Raw genomic sequence first — 18,527 nt, 5'->3', positions numbered from 1 at the left:
GCATAGTTGCAAATTATTGGATGTGTCATTTTTTTTTTTTTTTTTTCAGGATGTATGTCGACACACACACACACACACACACACACACACACACACACACACACACACACACACACCCACACACACACACCTGTATCAGAAAGGGGTTAGGGTTAGAGTTAAAATCAGGGTTAGGGGGTTAAGTTTATGGATAGGAAATTATGCAAAAAATTATGCAAAGAAATTACACGTTAAGTACTGTGTATCTGTGCATAATATCATTGTAATTATACAGTATGTAAGTATGCATGTATTTACTAAGTATTTACTATGTACGTACACAGTAATTACGGACACTTAATGAAATGTGTTACCAAAGTTTTATGAAATGCAAAGCACATCTATAATTCTACTATCTGGCTGGTCGAACCCAGTCCCAGTACAAGCTTCCATCACATTCATCAATGGAGCTTTGTCATCCTATGTGAACTGCCAGCCTCATTCCACACACAAGGGCAGTTTTATGGATATGACAAAAAGGTACCCTACTCTGACATGCTCCCGTGTCCAGTCAATGTGAACCCTACCATGTCCCCATGTCCTGTCAATGTGAACCCTACCATGTCCCCATGTCCAGTCAATGTGAACCCTACCATGTCCTCATGTCCAATCAATGTGAACCCTGCCATGTCCCCATGTCCAGTCAATGTGAACCCTACCATGTTCTCATGTCCAGTCAATGTGAACCCTATCATGTCCCCATGTCCAGTCAATGTGAACCCTACCATGTCCCCATGTCCAATCAATGTGAACCCTACCATGTCCCCATGTCCAATCAATGTGACTTACCACAATGTGGTTGGCATTATTTGAATAGTCAGACAAATCTACATTTTGATATTGAACATCAAATATTTACATGGTGAACAACACTTTAAATGATGTGTTTGTGAACTGGCTTTTTAAAAATGATATAATTTACTGTTTGTGGTTCTTATCGTCTGTTTATTAGAAATGGCACCCAACATAATCCACTTTTTGGTGGTAAAAATACAAGTACATTAAACATACAAAAACAAGTACTTATGTTTTATTTTAATAAGTCACATGACATGTCCATGTGATAGGAAGAATTTTACAAAGGAGATTTGAGATTGAAAAGCCCTCTCCTCAGATTCATTGATCCTACCAATATCCTCTCCAGATCCGCTTTCTAATTTTAAAACTTTACAAAACTGCAGTCTGATTCTTTAGTTTGGAGTGACTGTACTTGTATTGGCTAATGAAGCATGTATCTAAGTTACCTAATTGTTTAGGGATATTGTAATTTGGTATGCTATCCAACACAAAAGTTATAATTACACATCCTGAGTGGAAGGTCAGGCAATGACAATTATCTAGATAACAGCGCATGCTGTGGATGGATCTGTGACATCAAACTGAGGGATAAAGACTGATAATACAGTTTGAAGGGCATTTTTATTTGTATATGCTAACCATGATTAGGTAATGGTATTGTGCAAGAGGAAGAATTTCAATTGGAAAACCATGATATATAAACATTGGTATCCGAGTCTGACTCCCAATGGATATTTTAGTTTAATACATTACCATAGAGAGATTGACAAAGGCAGACCTTGTTAAAATATGATGCTATCAACATGAATAAATACAGATGGTCTTAAAATCCAGCAATTTATGACTAAATAAATCTGTGGCGTGTATTTACTGGGAAGAATAATTAAATTGCCATTGATTTATAAAAAAAAAGTTTTTCTGCTGCCTCTGCTCCAGATCACATACAAATCGTTGTACTGCAGTGTGGAAGTGACTGCTAGTGCATGCAATTTGCTGACCATGGTTTGCAATCATATTAATAATACACTGCTATGAAATGTAATTTCCTACAATATGTAAAATATACACTTACATCACTGGGGGTGAAGTTACTTACTTCCCTGGGGCTGTTTACTCCAGAAAACCAGAGTGAACCATGCTTCAGCTACAGTTAATGAATTTAGTACTCATTGGAATGGGTAGGATGTTTCAAAGTCTTTATTTCTAGTACCTAAAGAGTTACTTTTACGAAGAGCCGATTGTTTTCAACAGTGAACCATATTTAACATTTTAAGAATTGAGATTATCTTCTTTAAACCTACCTTTAAAGCCAGGAAGATCAATGAAGAATATAGCAAACACACCAAGTATATTAAACAAGCAACACATTTGCAAATGTGATGTGTTCTATAAAAGCACCTATGTCATGCGACACTTTCAAGTGTTGAATGAATTGAATTTGCGTTGAGCTTTTAGGATTGTAATAGTCGTTAATTCAATAGTGCGGTTAACTGCCATAGATAAGTATCTGTCAGTAATGATAACACAGTGTAACAATTTTTTTTTTTTTGTTCCTGGGTAGTAAGTGTTATTTCCTAATTGCTTATGCCTCAAAAGTATAGAAAATGGCTATTATTCCCCACAAACTTTGCTTTTGTGACAAGGACAGTGATATTTTGAAATTTACCTATTTTCCAGAACATTCCAGATAGATTCAGTGCTGAGTAAACTTGAAGTAACTTTTAGAACTTTCTAGAACTTTCCAGTAATATAAATAGTAGTATAAATACAGAGGCCTTAAGCCCACCAGTTCAGTTTATTTCCAGCTGCCTAAGTGGATACATATGTGCATTTTTCTGAGATGGCATCAAGAGGCTGCAAGCATCCTGCAGACGCATTTTGCTATGTCTGCAGCCAATTTATCAGGACAAGAGTGAAAAAGTACTCTGTGGAAGCATCTGCTAAGATGTATGAGGTCTACAAGGCATATTTTGGCATGCCTGTCGGGGATTAAGACAAACCCTGGGCACCTCATTTCACCTGCGAGCACTGCAAAAAAACTGTGGAAGGTAAGATGGACAATTGTTGCTCGGAATTTTATGTTATAAAATTTGTCAAAATTTTTAAAATTGTAAAAGTTTTTAATTTTAAAATGTTTTACAATTTTCAATGTTATTGAAAAAATATATCATATATGAAAAATGTTGCGAGAATCTCTTACACATTAGTCATGGGTGAAATAAATGTATTTTTGTAGGATGGTACAGAGGGGAAAAGAGAGCCATGAAGATCGCTCTCCCAAGAATTTGGAGGGAACCCACTGACCACTCAAGCAACTGCTACTTCTGCATGGTGGACTCTTCCAAACTTCGGACTGGCAAGAATGCACCTGTTATCACGTATCCGGACCTTCCTTCATCCATCGCCCCGGTGCCACACTGCCATGAGCTCCCCGTACCCACTCCTCCGGAGAGAGAGCAGCCGTCTTTAGAAGAGAGCAGCAGCAGCAAGTCAGAGAGCGAGGAAGACATTGTAGATCCAGATGACAATTTCAGAGGTGGAGCTGAGGAGAGAAACCCATACTACCCCAACCAAAAAGACCTCAACGACTTGAGATCTTGGTCTCACTAAGTCCAATGCTGAGCTTTTGACCTCTAGGCTCAAGCAGTGGAACTTGTTGGATGACAACAAGCGGCTTGGATCAGCTTTGTCGCAGTGGTTCGGGGCTTCCTGGGCAATCACAAGGCCGAAAACTATGGGAGAACATGGGAATGTACTAGTAGGAGCAAGGCGAGCGCTTCCACCAGGATATACTGGACTTTGAATGCCGCTACCAAGGACAGTATAACGAGAACATGATGGGAGACTACATTTGAGGGCTGATTCGTGAAAGTGATTTACAGTATAATCGTAAATCTCGAAAAACTACTCACTTCTAAATCTTTTGTAGTCATTTTTGTATTACTTTAGTATAAATACATGTTGATTTGGATTCATATGTTGTTTTTTTCTGACTTTATGTGAATGAAAAGACACAAATTCTCCCGTTTTCTCATTGGAAATAGGTAAATGTCAAAATATCACTGTCCTGGTCACAAAAGCAAAGTTTGTGGGGAATAATAGCCATTTTCTATACTTTTGAGGCATAAGTAATTAGGAAATAACACTTACTACCCAGGAACAAAAATTATGTTACATAGTGTAATGAAACACTTCTGCTTTGTTAATTATTTATATATTTTATTATTGACATGTTTATTTATGTTTGTATTATGTATTTATAGAGGAGTATCAATGAGAAGTGAGATCTCATTAACACACACTTCATGTAGTTTAATGAAAACACACTTCTAAATGTAGGCACCTCCTGGGAATACTTTGCAACTTTGCGGTTGCTGTTGTTGAACTGTAAACAGATTGTTTCCCCTTTGGGGAGTTACCTCTAATTCATAGGCAAGAAGGGTAAGTCTCCATTGGTGTCTCTGACACTGGAAATAAGCCATACAACTGGGTATACATTCTGATGGTAGATCTATGAAATGCAGAGCAAGTTGTGTTCCTTCAGACCCCTTAATTAAAAGATGGATTAGACTGTTAGTTTTAACAAAAATAAACTTTACTCAAACTCAGGTATGGATTGTTAGAGATTCAATAGACACTTCCGCGGATGTGATCTGGCAGAGGAGGAACAGAAGTGAAGCAGAAATGAGTCACCCTCATTATCTCAACTGTCACCCTCCCTCCTCAGCTGTGCAGCATCACACTTTGATCTGCAAAGGTTGCATGAGAGGACTGCAGCATCTGTCTGAACTCAGGTGGCCAGGGCTGCTAATTGCTTCCAGATCCCCTCAAGGAAGGACAGTGGTGGTGGATGTAAACAAGAGTCTGCCAAGAGCTGTTCAAACAAGAGCCTCTATCCAGCAGTAGTGTAATATCCACCCACACACACACACACACACACACACACACACACACACACACACACACACACACACACGTGTGTGCACACTGAGGCAAAATCATCTAATGAATGGCAGTTTCTACAATGCAGACAAAATCACAGATCTTTTCATGGATCATTTGTGAATAATTACTGTAAACCTATGTTTGTTGAAGCAGTTTGTGTACATAAAGCTTTCGATCACAAGTGCGGCATCTGGTTTTACTTGTACCTGTCAATCATATAGAGACTTGTACATAACAATGCAGTGAGGTATATGTTATGCTGTATATGATGGTTATAATAATTGTTCTTGTTAACCTATATGGAGAGCACTGTTCAAAAAAGCTTAGGCAATGTCAGTAGCATATTTACAATCATGTTTTTTTAAATTATTTTTATCAACTTTTTGTTATCAATTCAACCCCATGGTTTCTACCAAATTTGAAATGCCCAATGCAAATGTCGCCTCACCGCAGCAGCCTGTATTCTGAGGGCTAAAGATTCACTTTCCCGCTGTCAACCAAAGAAAATAAGCAATGAATGATGCCAGGCAAGTTTGACCCAGCTCAGCAATGTATAGTCATAGCAGCTGCAGGTCAGACAACACTATTGCCAGTGGTGGTTCTGTGAAAATGGCAGAAAGACACAAAAACTTAATATTGGATATCAAGGTTAAAAAAAAGTTATACTTGTAGCAGTCTGGAATACACTTATGTACGTATTTTGTATCTGACTTCTCTGCATCAAAGCAAGTTTTGGGTGTATTAAGGCATTGAAGCAGTTTGTAAAAATGAAGATGAGGTGTGCAAACGAAATCCTGAAAAGAAGAACCAGAAATAAAAAAGCAGCTTAGGATATAAACTCCTGTGTCCTGCTTCTTCAAAGTATTGCAATACACCAAAGCCTTAGAGAACCACAGAGAGGAGAGTGGCAGCTTTAGTTGGAAAAAAAATATAAAGGCAAAGGCCAACACAGACAAGACAGGACTGTGTGTTTGTTAAAGTCCAGGATTGCTTGTGAGCAAACAGCAGTTTGATATTGCTGAGTTCATCTGTTGTGGTTATGTGTAAGTCATGGGAAGGAGAGCAGACTTCTGTGTGTGGCATGGGGTAGAAGGGTCAGAGGTCAGCCATAGCAGAGAGGAAGGGAAAGCAAGAGAATCCACTCGTTTAGTGTTGAGTGGGAAGGGAATTCCAAGATACTAAGCAATTAACTGCCTGTGCTGTGCTCCATGTTCTTCCTCTTCGCAGAGGATAGAGGACAAAACAATAGACAATATACATAATAAAGTCCTTATTATAATTAAAGATTATTGCCAAAACCAATTAAAACTTGACAAGTATCCTGACAGCCCCTGTTCTAGGAGCCATGTTACGAAGTCAGACATTTTCCCTGGAGTGGAACCTCTTGCTTTTTTCCCTTCTACAGTGTAGCATCTGTGATATCAAGCTGTCAAACTAGTTTGTGAGAAATTAGATACATGTTAATAATCTGCACGTGTTGAAACATGGAGTTACTGATGGTTTCAGTGGTTGTGGGTTTGTGTCAATGCAGTGCATGTGTGGATTACGTCTCTTCCTCTTCATTTCCAGTTCAGCCCCACATTACCGAGCTGAAGAACGTGAGTGCAGTGGAGGGCAGCCAGACCCAGATCTCCTGCACAGCGGAGGGGGAACCAGTCCCAGAGATATCCTGGAGGAGGCAGAGCAGTGGGCAAACCTTTGCAGATGGAGACAAGGTGATGAAAGTAATTTTATTGTACAATACAATACCATTGTACATTAAGAGAAGAACATAAGTACATATGGAAATATAAGAATGAAAGGAGGTCTTCTGGCCCATCAGTACTTGTCTGATGTCTAGTAGGTGATTGATCACAAAGCTTTGGCCTAGGACATAGAGATCACGGCTATGGTCAGCTTTCTATAGGTGGGAAAGGTTTGTTTAAATGGCATACATGTACTGTTTACAGGCAGACCATAAAACTGACAGTGACAGTAGTTAACTGTATGTTGTGTATCATACAGTTTTAATTTATACTACTGTTCATCTGGACATCATTTCTGTTTAGACACAGCTTTGCATTATGTTAAGGAGCTAAGAATCCTGTCATTATAATCTTCATGCAAATTGATTTTATTGGGACAAAGTGAAAACCTTCACTGCAAGAAGGATTTTATTAAATCTATTAAGTTCAGAGCTGGAGGCTAAGTTATCCAAAACAGTTTGCTAGACACGATGACTAAGAGAGCCGGTAGAAGGTGCTTCTCAAATACTGGTACAGCAGTGAAAGCTTGTTGTGTACTTCTGGGCTCACCAGAGCTCTGACAACGTAGTCTAGACAACCAAATCCTTTCCAAGATGGATACAGCCGTACCCATAACTGAATCTTATAAAATTAGTTTTCATTGTGATTTTAGGCAAGCAATCGATCAGGCAAATGTGTTTTAAGGGGATATAACTTTCTCACAAGGAAATGACATGCTACAGTAGATAAAGCATAAACATATTTAAACTATGTACAAACAAGTTGTTATTGCGCAGTACATAGCAGCCCATAGCTTTTATTGACCCAGTGTCAGCTGCATATGAGAAACAACACAAAACAACAAAATGACTCTGTTAATGTGTTACACTCCCTCACAGAAGAAACTATTACAGCCATCGATAGAGGCTGCCACTGCTCCACTCCAACACTGCACAGGGGGTTCCTTTTGGAATAGATTTTCTTATTTATTTTTCATTTAAAATCACAGAGCTGATTCAACTTTTTTTGTATTATCTAAAATAATCAATTTGAGCAGAAATTGTATACTACTAGAGAGAGTAGATACTACAAGAAAAAAATAAAATAAGCAGCTCTGTGATTTATACACATTTTAAATTAAAAAAAGAAATGTATTCCAAAAGGCAATACTATATTTGGGGGAACGGCGGTATGATTATGTTGTTTTTTTTTTGGTTGTTTTGTTTTGTTTTATTTTTACATTTTTTAATCATAATCAAAATCCAGTGGTTGAGGACTGATTGTAAAGCAAGAAGCAATTACCTCAGCACTGGCCATTCTTGGCTTGCTCCACTTCTTCTGATTGGGATACACCAGGACACCCCTATCTTGAGCTGGGAAAGATTCATTCACATATCATGAATTCACTGTTCACAATTCTAAGCCCCATGTTTGTTAATTGGTTCTATCATATAAAGATGCTATGACAATAGAGACTAATTCAGATTCCCTCTGCACATCAGCCTTTCATCATCTTTTACTGCATGCTGTACATGTGTACTGTGTAGAAATCTTTAGGTTATGAGCGTTTATCAAATACAAACACAGAATCGGTATTTTCCATTGTAATATATAACTTACTTTTGTAGATTTTTTTTTTTTTTAATTTTCATTCTGTTTCCTGATATTTTTGATGATGTCCATATGTTAAATTCTGAAGACATGGTGTTTCATCAATGCCTTCATTTACATATATTTCATTTTGTCTATGATCCTCAGCTAATGGTACAGTGTGTCCTTCATGAATACGAGAATACAGTGCTGAGGGGCTGAGTAATCAGTTGCTGGGGCCTCATTTTGCAGCCTGTGTATGTTTGTCTAATGTGTGAAAGCTGAAGGGTGTAGCTGGGGAGGTAGCTTCTAATATGGGTGTGAGAGATCAGGATGGTTGGGAGGGAGAAAAGGCAAACTCTCAGGTTGTGTTTTAATGAAAACCCACACTTTTATGGTGTTTAAAAAAAGGTTCAACAAAATGAACGCTGCAAAATAAAAAACAAAGATTGCCTCCGGGCACGCTATCCAAACCATAAAAGGTGCTACAAAGTTGTCTGTTTGAAGCCTAAATCCATTTAGCGTGGCATCTCTCTGTGATGTTAACAATCATAGGTAATATATGATATGGGTTTCAACAATTCCTCGTATGGCCATAGTCTTTATTAGGTGTTCCCTCTCGCTTGTTGTGTGCCAGTACAATAATTCAGCACTCCACTGTGCACACCACTGTGGATCATATAGGTATTATATATATATATATATATATATATATATATGATATATATTACTATATAGATTAATATATCTATATATATATATAGTATCGATAGCAGGGTTGGGGGTTAAAATTCCTCCCTGCTAAAACCATGTGAAAATGCACTTTTGGGTGAATGGGCTAAGGGTTTCTAATTGTTTGAATTGTTTAGTTAATCCCCTGCAGCTGGTGCTAATTGTAAATTGGAGCCAGGTGCAGGGTATTTAAGAGAGGCAGCCAGTTTGCTCAAGGCTGCTGAGTGGAGAGCCCGACTGTGTGTGTCCAGTTGTATGAAGAAAGGTATTGTGTGAAACGAGTGTAAGTTTTGTGAGTGACAGGTAAACGGCTTAGCCGTCCTGTGGTTAGCTAGGAACCAGTCTGTGTTTAGTCAGAGCTCTAAAGGAGAGCTAGGTGTTTATTTCTGTTTGGTTTTTTTTGTTTGTGTTTATTAAAAGTGCGCAATCGCGCTAAAAAAAAAAAAAAAAGTTGTGAGGATCCTTTACATATGGATTTTCTGGGTCGTAGGGGCGCTCAGACTTGCTGCCACCATATGTAAAGGATCCTCACGACTCAGAGATCGTTGCCCCTTTAAAATAGACCCAGGACACAGAATGTTCTTTTTTTTTTTAAGCACACTTAATAAACACAAACAAAAATTAACCAAACAGAAATAAACACCTAGCTCTCCTTTAGAGCTCTGACTAAACACAGACTGGTTCCTAGCTAACCCATAGGATGGCTAAGCCGTTTACCTGTCACTCACAAAACTTACACTCGTTTTCACACAATACCTTTCTTCATACAACTGGACACACACAGTCGGGCTCTCCACTCAGCAGCCTTGAGCAAACTGGCTGCCTCTCTTAAATACCCTGCACGTGGCTCCAATTTACAATTAACACCAGCTGCAGGGGATTAACTAAACAATAAAACAATTAGAAACCCTTAGCCCATTCACCCAAAAGTGCATTTTCACATGGTTTTAGCAAGGAAGAATTTTAACCCCCTCCCTGCTATCTTACTATATATATATATATATAGGGAAAAGATTGCACCTCATCGCGGTTCGTTACTCCTTTTACGCAGGACCTAGGACACAGAAATTTAAGTTTTAAGCGCTGACGTGCTATTTTTAATACACAAACACAAAACAAACACCTAGCTCTTACGAGCACTAGCTAACACACACAGGAACCTAACTAAAACAGAACAGCTAAGCTGTTTCCCTGTAACACAAAATATAACACAACTTTACACTTGACTACACCTTCAAGCGGGCTTTACACACACAGCAGCCCTGAGCACACTGGCTGCTTTCTTTAAATACCCTGCACTTGGCTGTAATTTACAATGATAGCTAGGTGCAGGGGATAATTAACAATACAATTAAATGATATGATAGGTGCAGGGATATAACAATACATACAATTAACTGAAATGTGCATTCCATATATATTATAATATATATATATATATATATATATATATATATATATATATATATATATATATATAGCTTATATATATAGATATATAATGCACATGAATATACCAATCCTTATAGATATATACCTACTAACCCTGAGCTTATTCCTCTCCCAGTTGTTTTTATTATTCCCTGATAAGAGGTAGAGGGCATTATCATCAGGCTAAACACCAATGTTCTCGATGCAATGTGGACAGCTGACCATTGGGTTTAGACCCTATTTAACTATCGGACTGAAAATCCTTACAACCTGCCAACTACACCCTCAGTGGTGGAGGATCAAGAGTTTAGCTATCAGGGTAGGTGCATGTACGCATAGATTTAACATGTCGAAGTAGTTTTTTAAATGTGGGACTCATCGAGTGCTTGCAAATAAAAGCTTCAAGTTAAATGCAAATAGGACTTTGGATGAACTTGTTAACCAGAAAATAGGAACTCTAAGGGTCTAAACATGGTATATTGTAGGGTGTGTCAAACTGAGCAGTTCCTCAACATATTTTATAGAGAGGATAGTATGCAACTTCTTTGCCTTTTAATGTATCTCATATTGGCAGATGGGTGAAGCATCAAGGCTTGCGCCTAACCAGCCCTGCACCACAGTAAATCATTCACATGGCTTGAATGCAAGGAAAGCATCTTTCTATTCTGAAAGAGAATGGAATTGGCAGCAAATGACAAGGTATCGTGAGCAGCTAGGCTCACTGATTTCCGATACACAGGCGTTCTTCAACAAACACTCATTCTCCCCTCACTCACTCGACACACAATGTGGATCTGAAAACAGCAAACAAAGCAACAGTGGCTGAATAGAGAACCCAGGCAGTGACTGAGCGTGACAGTGTTTCTAATAAACAGAGATTTAGCTTTATTGTAAGTCAGTACAAGTGGCATCTCTGTTTATGGCTGGCAGGAGAGTCTTCTCTGGACAAGGTGAGTGAAAGGATCAGAGTGAAGAAGCAAGATAAACACAATCAAACTGTCAGCTGCATTGCAGGCCTGCCAATACAACATTGCCATCTCAAGGATAGGCTGTATGATTTATATATTATATTTATATGTGAACCTTGGAAAATCCACTTTTTTTATTCTCTATTAGTTAGCCTCTTTTAAAGGTTTCATTCTCATTTATGAAGGTTGCTTGAAGGATTGTTTTTTTTTTTCTCTTAATAAATTACTCTGAAAACACCAAACGCTAAAACAAATTATTCACATACAAACTATTTTTTGTTCTGTCTCTTATTGTTTCCCTTAAATAAGTTCCAAGTGAATATTAACCATTTCAGTGCCACAATTTTCTAACATTTCGCCATATTATTGATCTTTACAGTCGGTACTGTATACATTAATACGGTAATACGGTTCTGTCAAGTTCCATGGCAAGTGGTGTTCGACAGAAATGAAGCTTTTCACTGGCAATGTTTTCTAACTTCTGGACATAGCACTGCTACAGATCTTTTTAAAATGTCTACTTTACTGTAGTTCATGTTTAAAAACCATTCAAACTGAGATGACAGACCCCTTAGAATATGACCTGGGGTTGCTTTGTTTTTGTTAACATAAAGGTCAATACATAAGAAAAAAATGATACATATTTATATTGTACTGGCCTTAAGTTTAGGGACAGTACAATGGTCCAAGGTTCTGCTTTCATAATTTCACTAGCTTGTCGACAGTATTTCCCAGTCACATATGTATGATGTATGAGAGCTGCAAAACTGCCTCAGAAGCAAGTCTAAGGCCAATAATATTATCAATCCTCTTGCTATGTTATGGTACAGTTTGCTTTCACATCATATAAACCTCCAAAAACAGAATTTATTTTCACTGTAGGAACAGTCTCATACATGGAGAGTCCACCAGGGAGTCTAACTCACGGAACAGCAGTGGAATTGTATAGTTTTTCTTAATTTAAATACATTTCGACCAGCTTTGGGAATTAATGGAATATTTTAGCATTATTGTAAAGAAAAAGTATTGTTGCAATAGTCTTTCCATGCTTGTTAAAATTTCCGTAGTGGAATTGCCATATGTACTGTTGCATTTGTGTTTACTTGCAGAATTCTAATGGCATATCTGTTATACAGTGCGTTTTTATTCCCTTGATGTATGATGTCACTTTGCAGTGTTATTAGTTTTCAGTAGTCTATGTTTTGAAACAGAAAAGTGTTTTCAGGAGCTAGTCAACAAAAGTGTAGATTCAGTGAAAACATTATAGGCCTGATTTTGTGTTCTACAGCACAATCCAATCAAACATCCAGACAGAGGTCTGTTCAATAAATGCTGCATTAATTATTAAAACACATTATTAAAATAGGACAGAAATACACCGAACAGACTTACATGTATTGTGCTTGATTTTCAAGAGATAACAAATGCCCCTATCTAATGATTTAAACAGAGTTAGCATTTAGATCGCATGAATAGACCACAACAAGTCTACTGCGAACAAAACCCTGCTCACACATATAGAGGTTTATCATAACTCCATAATAATAATAATAATAATAATAATCGTCATCATCATAATAATAACACTGTGTAACAATTATTATTATTTTTTTTTTTTGTTCCTGGGTAGTAAGTGTCATTTCCTAATTCCTTATGCCTCAAAAGTATAGAAAATGGTTATTATTCACCACAAACTTAGCTTTTGTGACCAGGACAGTGATATTTCAAAATATCACTATTTCCAATGGGAAAACGGGCAAATGTGTGTCTTTTCGTTCACATAAAGTCAGAAAAAAACAACATAAGAACATAAGAACATAAGAAAGTTTACAAACGAGAGGAGGCCATTCGGCCCATCTTGCTCGTTTGGTTGTTAGTAGCTTATTGATCCCAAAATCTCATCAAGCAGCTTCTTGAAGGATCCCAGGGTGTCCGCTTCAACAACATTACTGGGGAGTTCATTCCAGACCCTCACAATTCTCTGTGTAAAAAAGTGTCTCCTATTTTCTGTTCTGAATGCCCCTTTTTCTAAACTCCATTTGTGACCCCTGGTCCTTGTTTCTTTTTTCAGGCTGAAAAAGTCCCTTGGGTCGACACTGTCAATACCTTTTAGAATTTTGAATGTTTGAATTAGGTCGCCACGTAGTCTTCTTTGTTCAAGACTGAACAGATTCAATTCTTTTAGCCTGTCTGCATATGACATGCCTTTTAAGCCCGGAATAATTCTGGTCGCTCTTCTTTGCACTCTTTCTAGAGCAGCAATATCTTTTTTATAGCGAGGTGACCAGAACTGCACACAATATTCAAGATGAGGTCTTACAAGTGCATTGTACAGTTTTAACATTACTTCCCTTGATTTAAATTCAACACTTTTCACAATGTATCCGAGCATCTTGTTAGCCTTTTTTATAGCTTCCCCACATTGCCTAGATGAAGACATTTCTGAGTCAACAAAAACTCCTAGGTCTTTTTCATAGATTCCTTCTCCAATTTCAATATCTCCCATATGATATTTATAATGTACATTTTTATTTCCTGCGTGCAGTACCTTACACTTTTCTCTATTAAATGTCATTTGCCATGTGTCTGCCCAGTTCTGAATCTTGTCTAGATCATTTTGAATGACCTTTGCTGCTGCAACAGTGTTTGCCACTCCTCCTACTTTTGTGTCGTCTGCAAATTTAACAAGTTTGCTTACTATACCAGAATCTAAATCATTAATGTAGATTAGGAATAGCAGAGGACCTAATACTGATCCCTGTGGTACACCGCTGGTTACCACACTCCATTCTGAGGTTTTTCCTCTAATCAGTACTTTCTGTTTTCTACATGTTAACCACTCCCTAATCCATGTACATGTGTTTCCTTGAATCCCAACTGCGTTCAGTTTGAGAATTAATCTTTTGTGCGGGACTTTGTCAAAAGCTTTCTGGAAATCTAAATAAACCATGTCATATGCTTTGCAATTATCCATTATCGATGTTGCATCCTCAAAAAAATCAAGCAAGTTAGTTAGGCACGATCTCCCTTTCCTAAAACCATGTTGACTGTCTCCCAGTACCCTGTTACCATATAGGTAATTTTCCATTTTGGATCTTATTATAGTTTCCATAAGTTTGCATATAATAGAAGTCAGGCTTATTGGTCTGTAGTTACCTGGTTCAGTTTTGTTTCCCTTTTTGTGGATCGGTATTACGTTTGCAATTTTCCAGTCTGTCGGTACCACCCCTGTGTCAAGAGACTGCTGCATGATCTTGGTTAGCGGTTTGTAAATTACTTCTTTCATTTCTTTGAGTACTACTGGGAGGATCTCATCCGGCCCAGGGGATTTGTTTATTTTAAGAGCTCCTAGTCCCTTTAACACTTCTGCCTCAGTTATGCTAAAGTTATTTAAAACTGGATAGGAACTGGATGACATGTGGGGCATGTTGTCAGTATCTTCCTTTGTAAAAACTTGTGAAAAGTAATCATTTAACATATTTGCTATTTTTTTTTCTTCCTCTACGATTTTGCCATTTGTATCTCTTAAACATTTAATCTCCTCTTTGAATGTTCTCTTGCTGTTGTAATATTGGAAAAACATTTTGGAATTGGTTTTAGCTCCCTTAGCAATGTTCATTTCTATTTCTCTCTTGGCCTTTCTAACTTCCTTTTTGACTTGCGTTTGCAGTTCCGTGTACTCTTTCTGCGTACTTTCTTTTCGGTCCTTTTTTAATGCTCTGTAAAGTGCCTTTTTTCGCTGAATATTTTTTTTAATTGATCTATTAAACCATTTTGGCAATTTAGTTTTACATTTAGATTTGTCTACTTTAGGGATGTAATTGTTTTGCGCCTCTAGTACTACATTTTTGAAGAACAACCATCCTTCTTCTGTGGGTGTTTTCTCTATTTTACTCCAATCTACTTCTGTTAGTCTCTGTTTCATGCCTTCATAGTTTGCTTTTCTAAAATTGTAAACCTTAACTTTAGTCTTTACTTTTGGGGATTTAAAAAACACTTCAAATGAGACCATGTTATGGTCTGAGTTTGCCAGTGGTTCTCTGACCTCTGTTTTAGTTATTCTATCTTCGTTATTTGAAAAGACTAAATCAAGGCATGCCTCCCCTCTAGTGGGTGCCTTCACAAATTGTGTTAGGAAGCAGTCATTTGTCATTTCCACCATTTCTATTTCATCCTTCGCGCTACCCACCGGGTTTTCCCATTTTATTTGGGGGAAGTTGAAATCCCCCATTAGTATGGCTTCTCCTTTGCTACACACATTTCTAATGTCATTGTATAACAGATTATTGTGCTCACCGTCTGAATCTGGCGGTCTATAGCATGCTCCTATTATTATGCCTTTTGAATTTTTGTCTGTTATTCTGACCCATATTGATTCGGTTTTATTTTCTTTGTCCAGGTTTAACACCTGGGCTTCAAGACTGTTTCTTATGTATAGCGCTACCCCTCCTCCTCTTCTGTCCTGCCTGTCTTTCCTATACAGTGTATACCCACAAATATTATATTCGTCCCCACCCACGTTTCTGTAACACCTATCACATCATAGTTACCTGTTAGTGCAGTAGCTTCAAGTTCTAGAATTTTGTTTCTGATACTTCTAGCATTTAGATAAATACATTTAATGGTTGTCTTACCTGAGTTGTTGTTCTTGTTTTGATGCGGTCTCCCTTCTGTTTTTTTGTTGATTTCTCCCCCCTTCCTTTCTAGTTTAAATGCTTCCGAACCTGCTCGAGGATCTTTTCTCCGAGTAGACTGGTTCCCTTGTTATTTAAATGCAGTCCATCCCGTCTATACAGATAGTCCTCGTTGTAGAATGTGGTCCAATGATCAAGATAGGTGAAGCCTTCCCGTGTGCACCACGTCTTCAGCCATGCGTTTTGATTAATTATTTCCAGCTGTCCATATGGTCCTTTGCAAGGTGCGGGTAGTATACCAGAAAATACCACAGTTTTGGTTTTCTCTTTTAATTTCCTTCCTAGCTCTCTGAATTTATTTTGCAGGGATTTTGGTCTGTCTCTTCCAATGTTGTTTGTACCGATGTGGACGACTACTACCGGGTCGTCTCCTGTTCGTTCTAGGAGCCTGTCCACGTTTTCAGTGATGTGCTTGACCGAGGCTCCCGGAAGGCAGCACACTGTTGTAGTAAGGGGGTCCAAACTGCGAACTGAACTTGCTGTGTTTCTCAATATGGAGTCCCCAACAATCATGACCTCCCTTCTTTTTGCTGTCTGGTCACCACTGTCAATAGGGTCCTGGATGTTGTTCCTTTCATTCTCTTGTTGTTGGTTCTGCTCATCAAAATTCTGAAGTGACTCAAATCTGTTGGTTGTTTTGATTTCTGGTGGTTGTGTTTGACGAAGTTTCTTTTTTTCCCTGCTTCTGCCTACCTGAACCCAGCTGTTCTGACCTTCTATCTCCCTGGTGGCTTTCAGTCTGTTAGGGGTGATGCAGACTTCCATGAATTGTGGGTGTGCCAGTTCCTCAAGATCCTGTTGCTGTCTCACTTCCTCCAGCTCCATTTCTAGCATACTTACTAGTTTATGCAAATCCTGGATCGTGCGGCACTTTACGCACACTTGGTTTAGCTCCGCTGGGTTTTCTCGGATTTCCCACATCAAGCAGGTGTCACAGATTACAGGCTTGAAGACCATGTTGAGGTTTTTTTTTTAAGTTTAGTTTCTTCTGCAACTGTCAACCTGCTTTCAAACTGCTTCGAAACTGCTCTGTACTTTTCCATGCCTGTACTTCTCCCACTCGCTGTCGCTTCCACTCGCTGTCGCTGGGAAGACTGCCTCGTTTAACTGCGTTGTTCTGCTGTGCTGTCGGCTCCTCCCATCGCCCGTGTCTCAAAACGACGCTGAATTTGAATCAGCTGCTCCGAGTTTCAGCTTGTTTGTTATCAGAAAAACACACGCGGCTGTTTGACTTTGAGCTGCTGCTGTGTTTCCCCAATGTCCTCCGTTTTCTGATTAAAGCAATTCAAGATGCAATTTCTCCTTTCTGCTTCGAAACTGCTCTGTACTTTTCCACGCTGTACTTCTCTCACTCGCTGTCGCTTCCACTCGCTGTCGCTGGGAAGACATGTTAACATGTATTTATACTAAAGTAATACAAAAATGACTACAAAAGATTTAGAAGTGAGTAGTTTTTTGAGATTTACAATTATACTGTAAATAACACTTACTACCCAGGAACAAAAATTGTGTTACATAGTGATCATAATAATCATAATAATAATCGCACGGTATCTGAAAGGTTATACATATTCTAAATGAAAACCTGGAAAACAAATGTTGGTTTCCTCAGATTAGAGCCCAATGCAATTCGAAACCTGTATAGGAGACTCGGGGTGCATAATAAAAGTGTGATGAAGATTGAACAATGAAGGCTGTTATGGTGCTCACCCTATAGAGTGTGACAGACAGACACGATCAACCTGGCATTCACTGAACCTTTCACTGAGCCTTTCACTGCATGGCTGCAAGGGAACAAGGCAACAAGTCCTGTTGTGCTTATACTATAATCACTGCTTGCATGAATAAATTGTCCTGTATATTGATGCCTGAATAATGTATTGCTTTTTGTGATGGAGCATATTCATTTGTTTAAATCTGAACCACAGCTACAATGAAGATTTCAAAATCTGTACTGTGTAGGATAATAACAGTTCATCTCAGAGCCTTGTTGTCTGATATGGTTAGTAAGGGTTACTGTATAATTAAATGTATCACAAGCCTTGATTTTCAATACAGAAAAATAATAATAATAATAACAAGCTATATTACAATGTCCAACAGAATATGAGCACAGCTGAGCCACCATTGATTTGCACGGGAGTATTCAAATTTATATGTGGGTGGTCCTGCTAATATAGGGGAACAAGAGGGTTTGCACAAGAAACACATGATAAATTATTAATAATTGTTCGGTCTTTTATTAATACAAAGCCTGGCTTTCTTTCAAATTGAGCCAGCTCCAAAGGAACTGTAAACCCATTCAATTAGATGCAGTGTCTGTGGCTTATGGTTCAATACTACCGCACCAGCTCTGTGGTTTCAAGTTAAAGTGGTCAGGCCACTATCTCACATTCCTGAAATACATCTGTGAAGGAGACAGCAATCTCCTAATAACCTGTTACCTCCCAGGCTGCTTCCAGTAGACAGGCTGAGTTCTATTATGGCACAACATTCCATTTTTTTCTTTCTGGCATTCATTTGACAAAACTGACAACTCAAAAGTACTAGTCAATCATGAAAAAAAAAAAAAATCTTGCTTCAGTTAAAAAAAATTGTGTTGGATT

The 18,527-nt window shown here is 38.2% G+C and overlaps 1 protein-coding gene across 3 annotated transcripts in view; it reads left to right on the top strand.

The window, feature by feature from the left end:
- LOC121320984 (neural cell adhesion molecule 2-like) overlaps positions 1-18,527 on the top strand; it is a 289,130-nt gene that overhangs the window by 212,057 nt on the left and 58,546 nt on the right. For all 3 annotated transcript variants that reach the window (XM_041259855.1, XM_041259854.1, XM_041259856.1), the window contains exon 8: positions 6,352-6,497. In XM_041259855.1, the coding sequence (XP_041115789.1) occupies positions 6,352-6,497 (146 nt within the window). The remainder of the gene's footprint in view (positions 1-6,351; positions 6,498-18,527) is intronic.

Source organism: Polyodon spathula, chromosome 9 (genome assembly GCF_017654505.1).
Source record: "Polyodon spathula isolate WHYD16114869_AA chromosome 9, ASM1765450v1, whole genome shotgun sequence".
Classification (NCBI taxonomy): domain Eukaryota; kingdom Metazoa; phylum Chordata; class Actinopteri; order Acipenseriformes; family Polyodontidae; genus Polyodon; species Polyodon spathula.
This window is presented reverse-complemented; position numbering and strand designations above follow the sequence as displayed.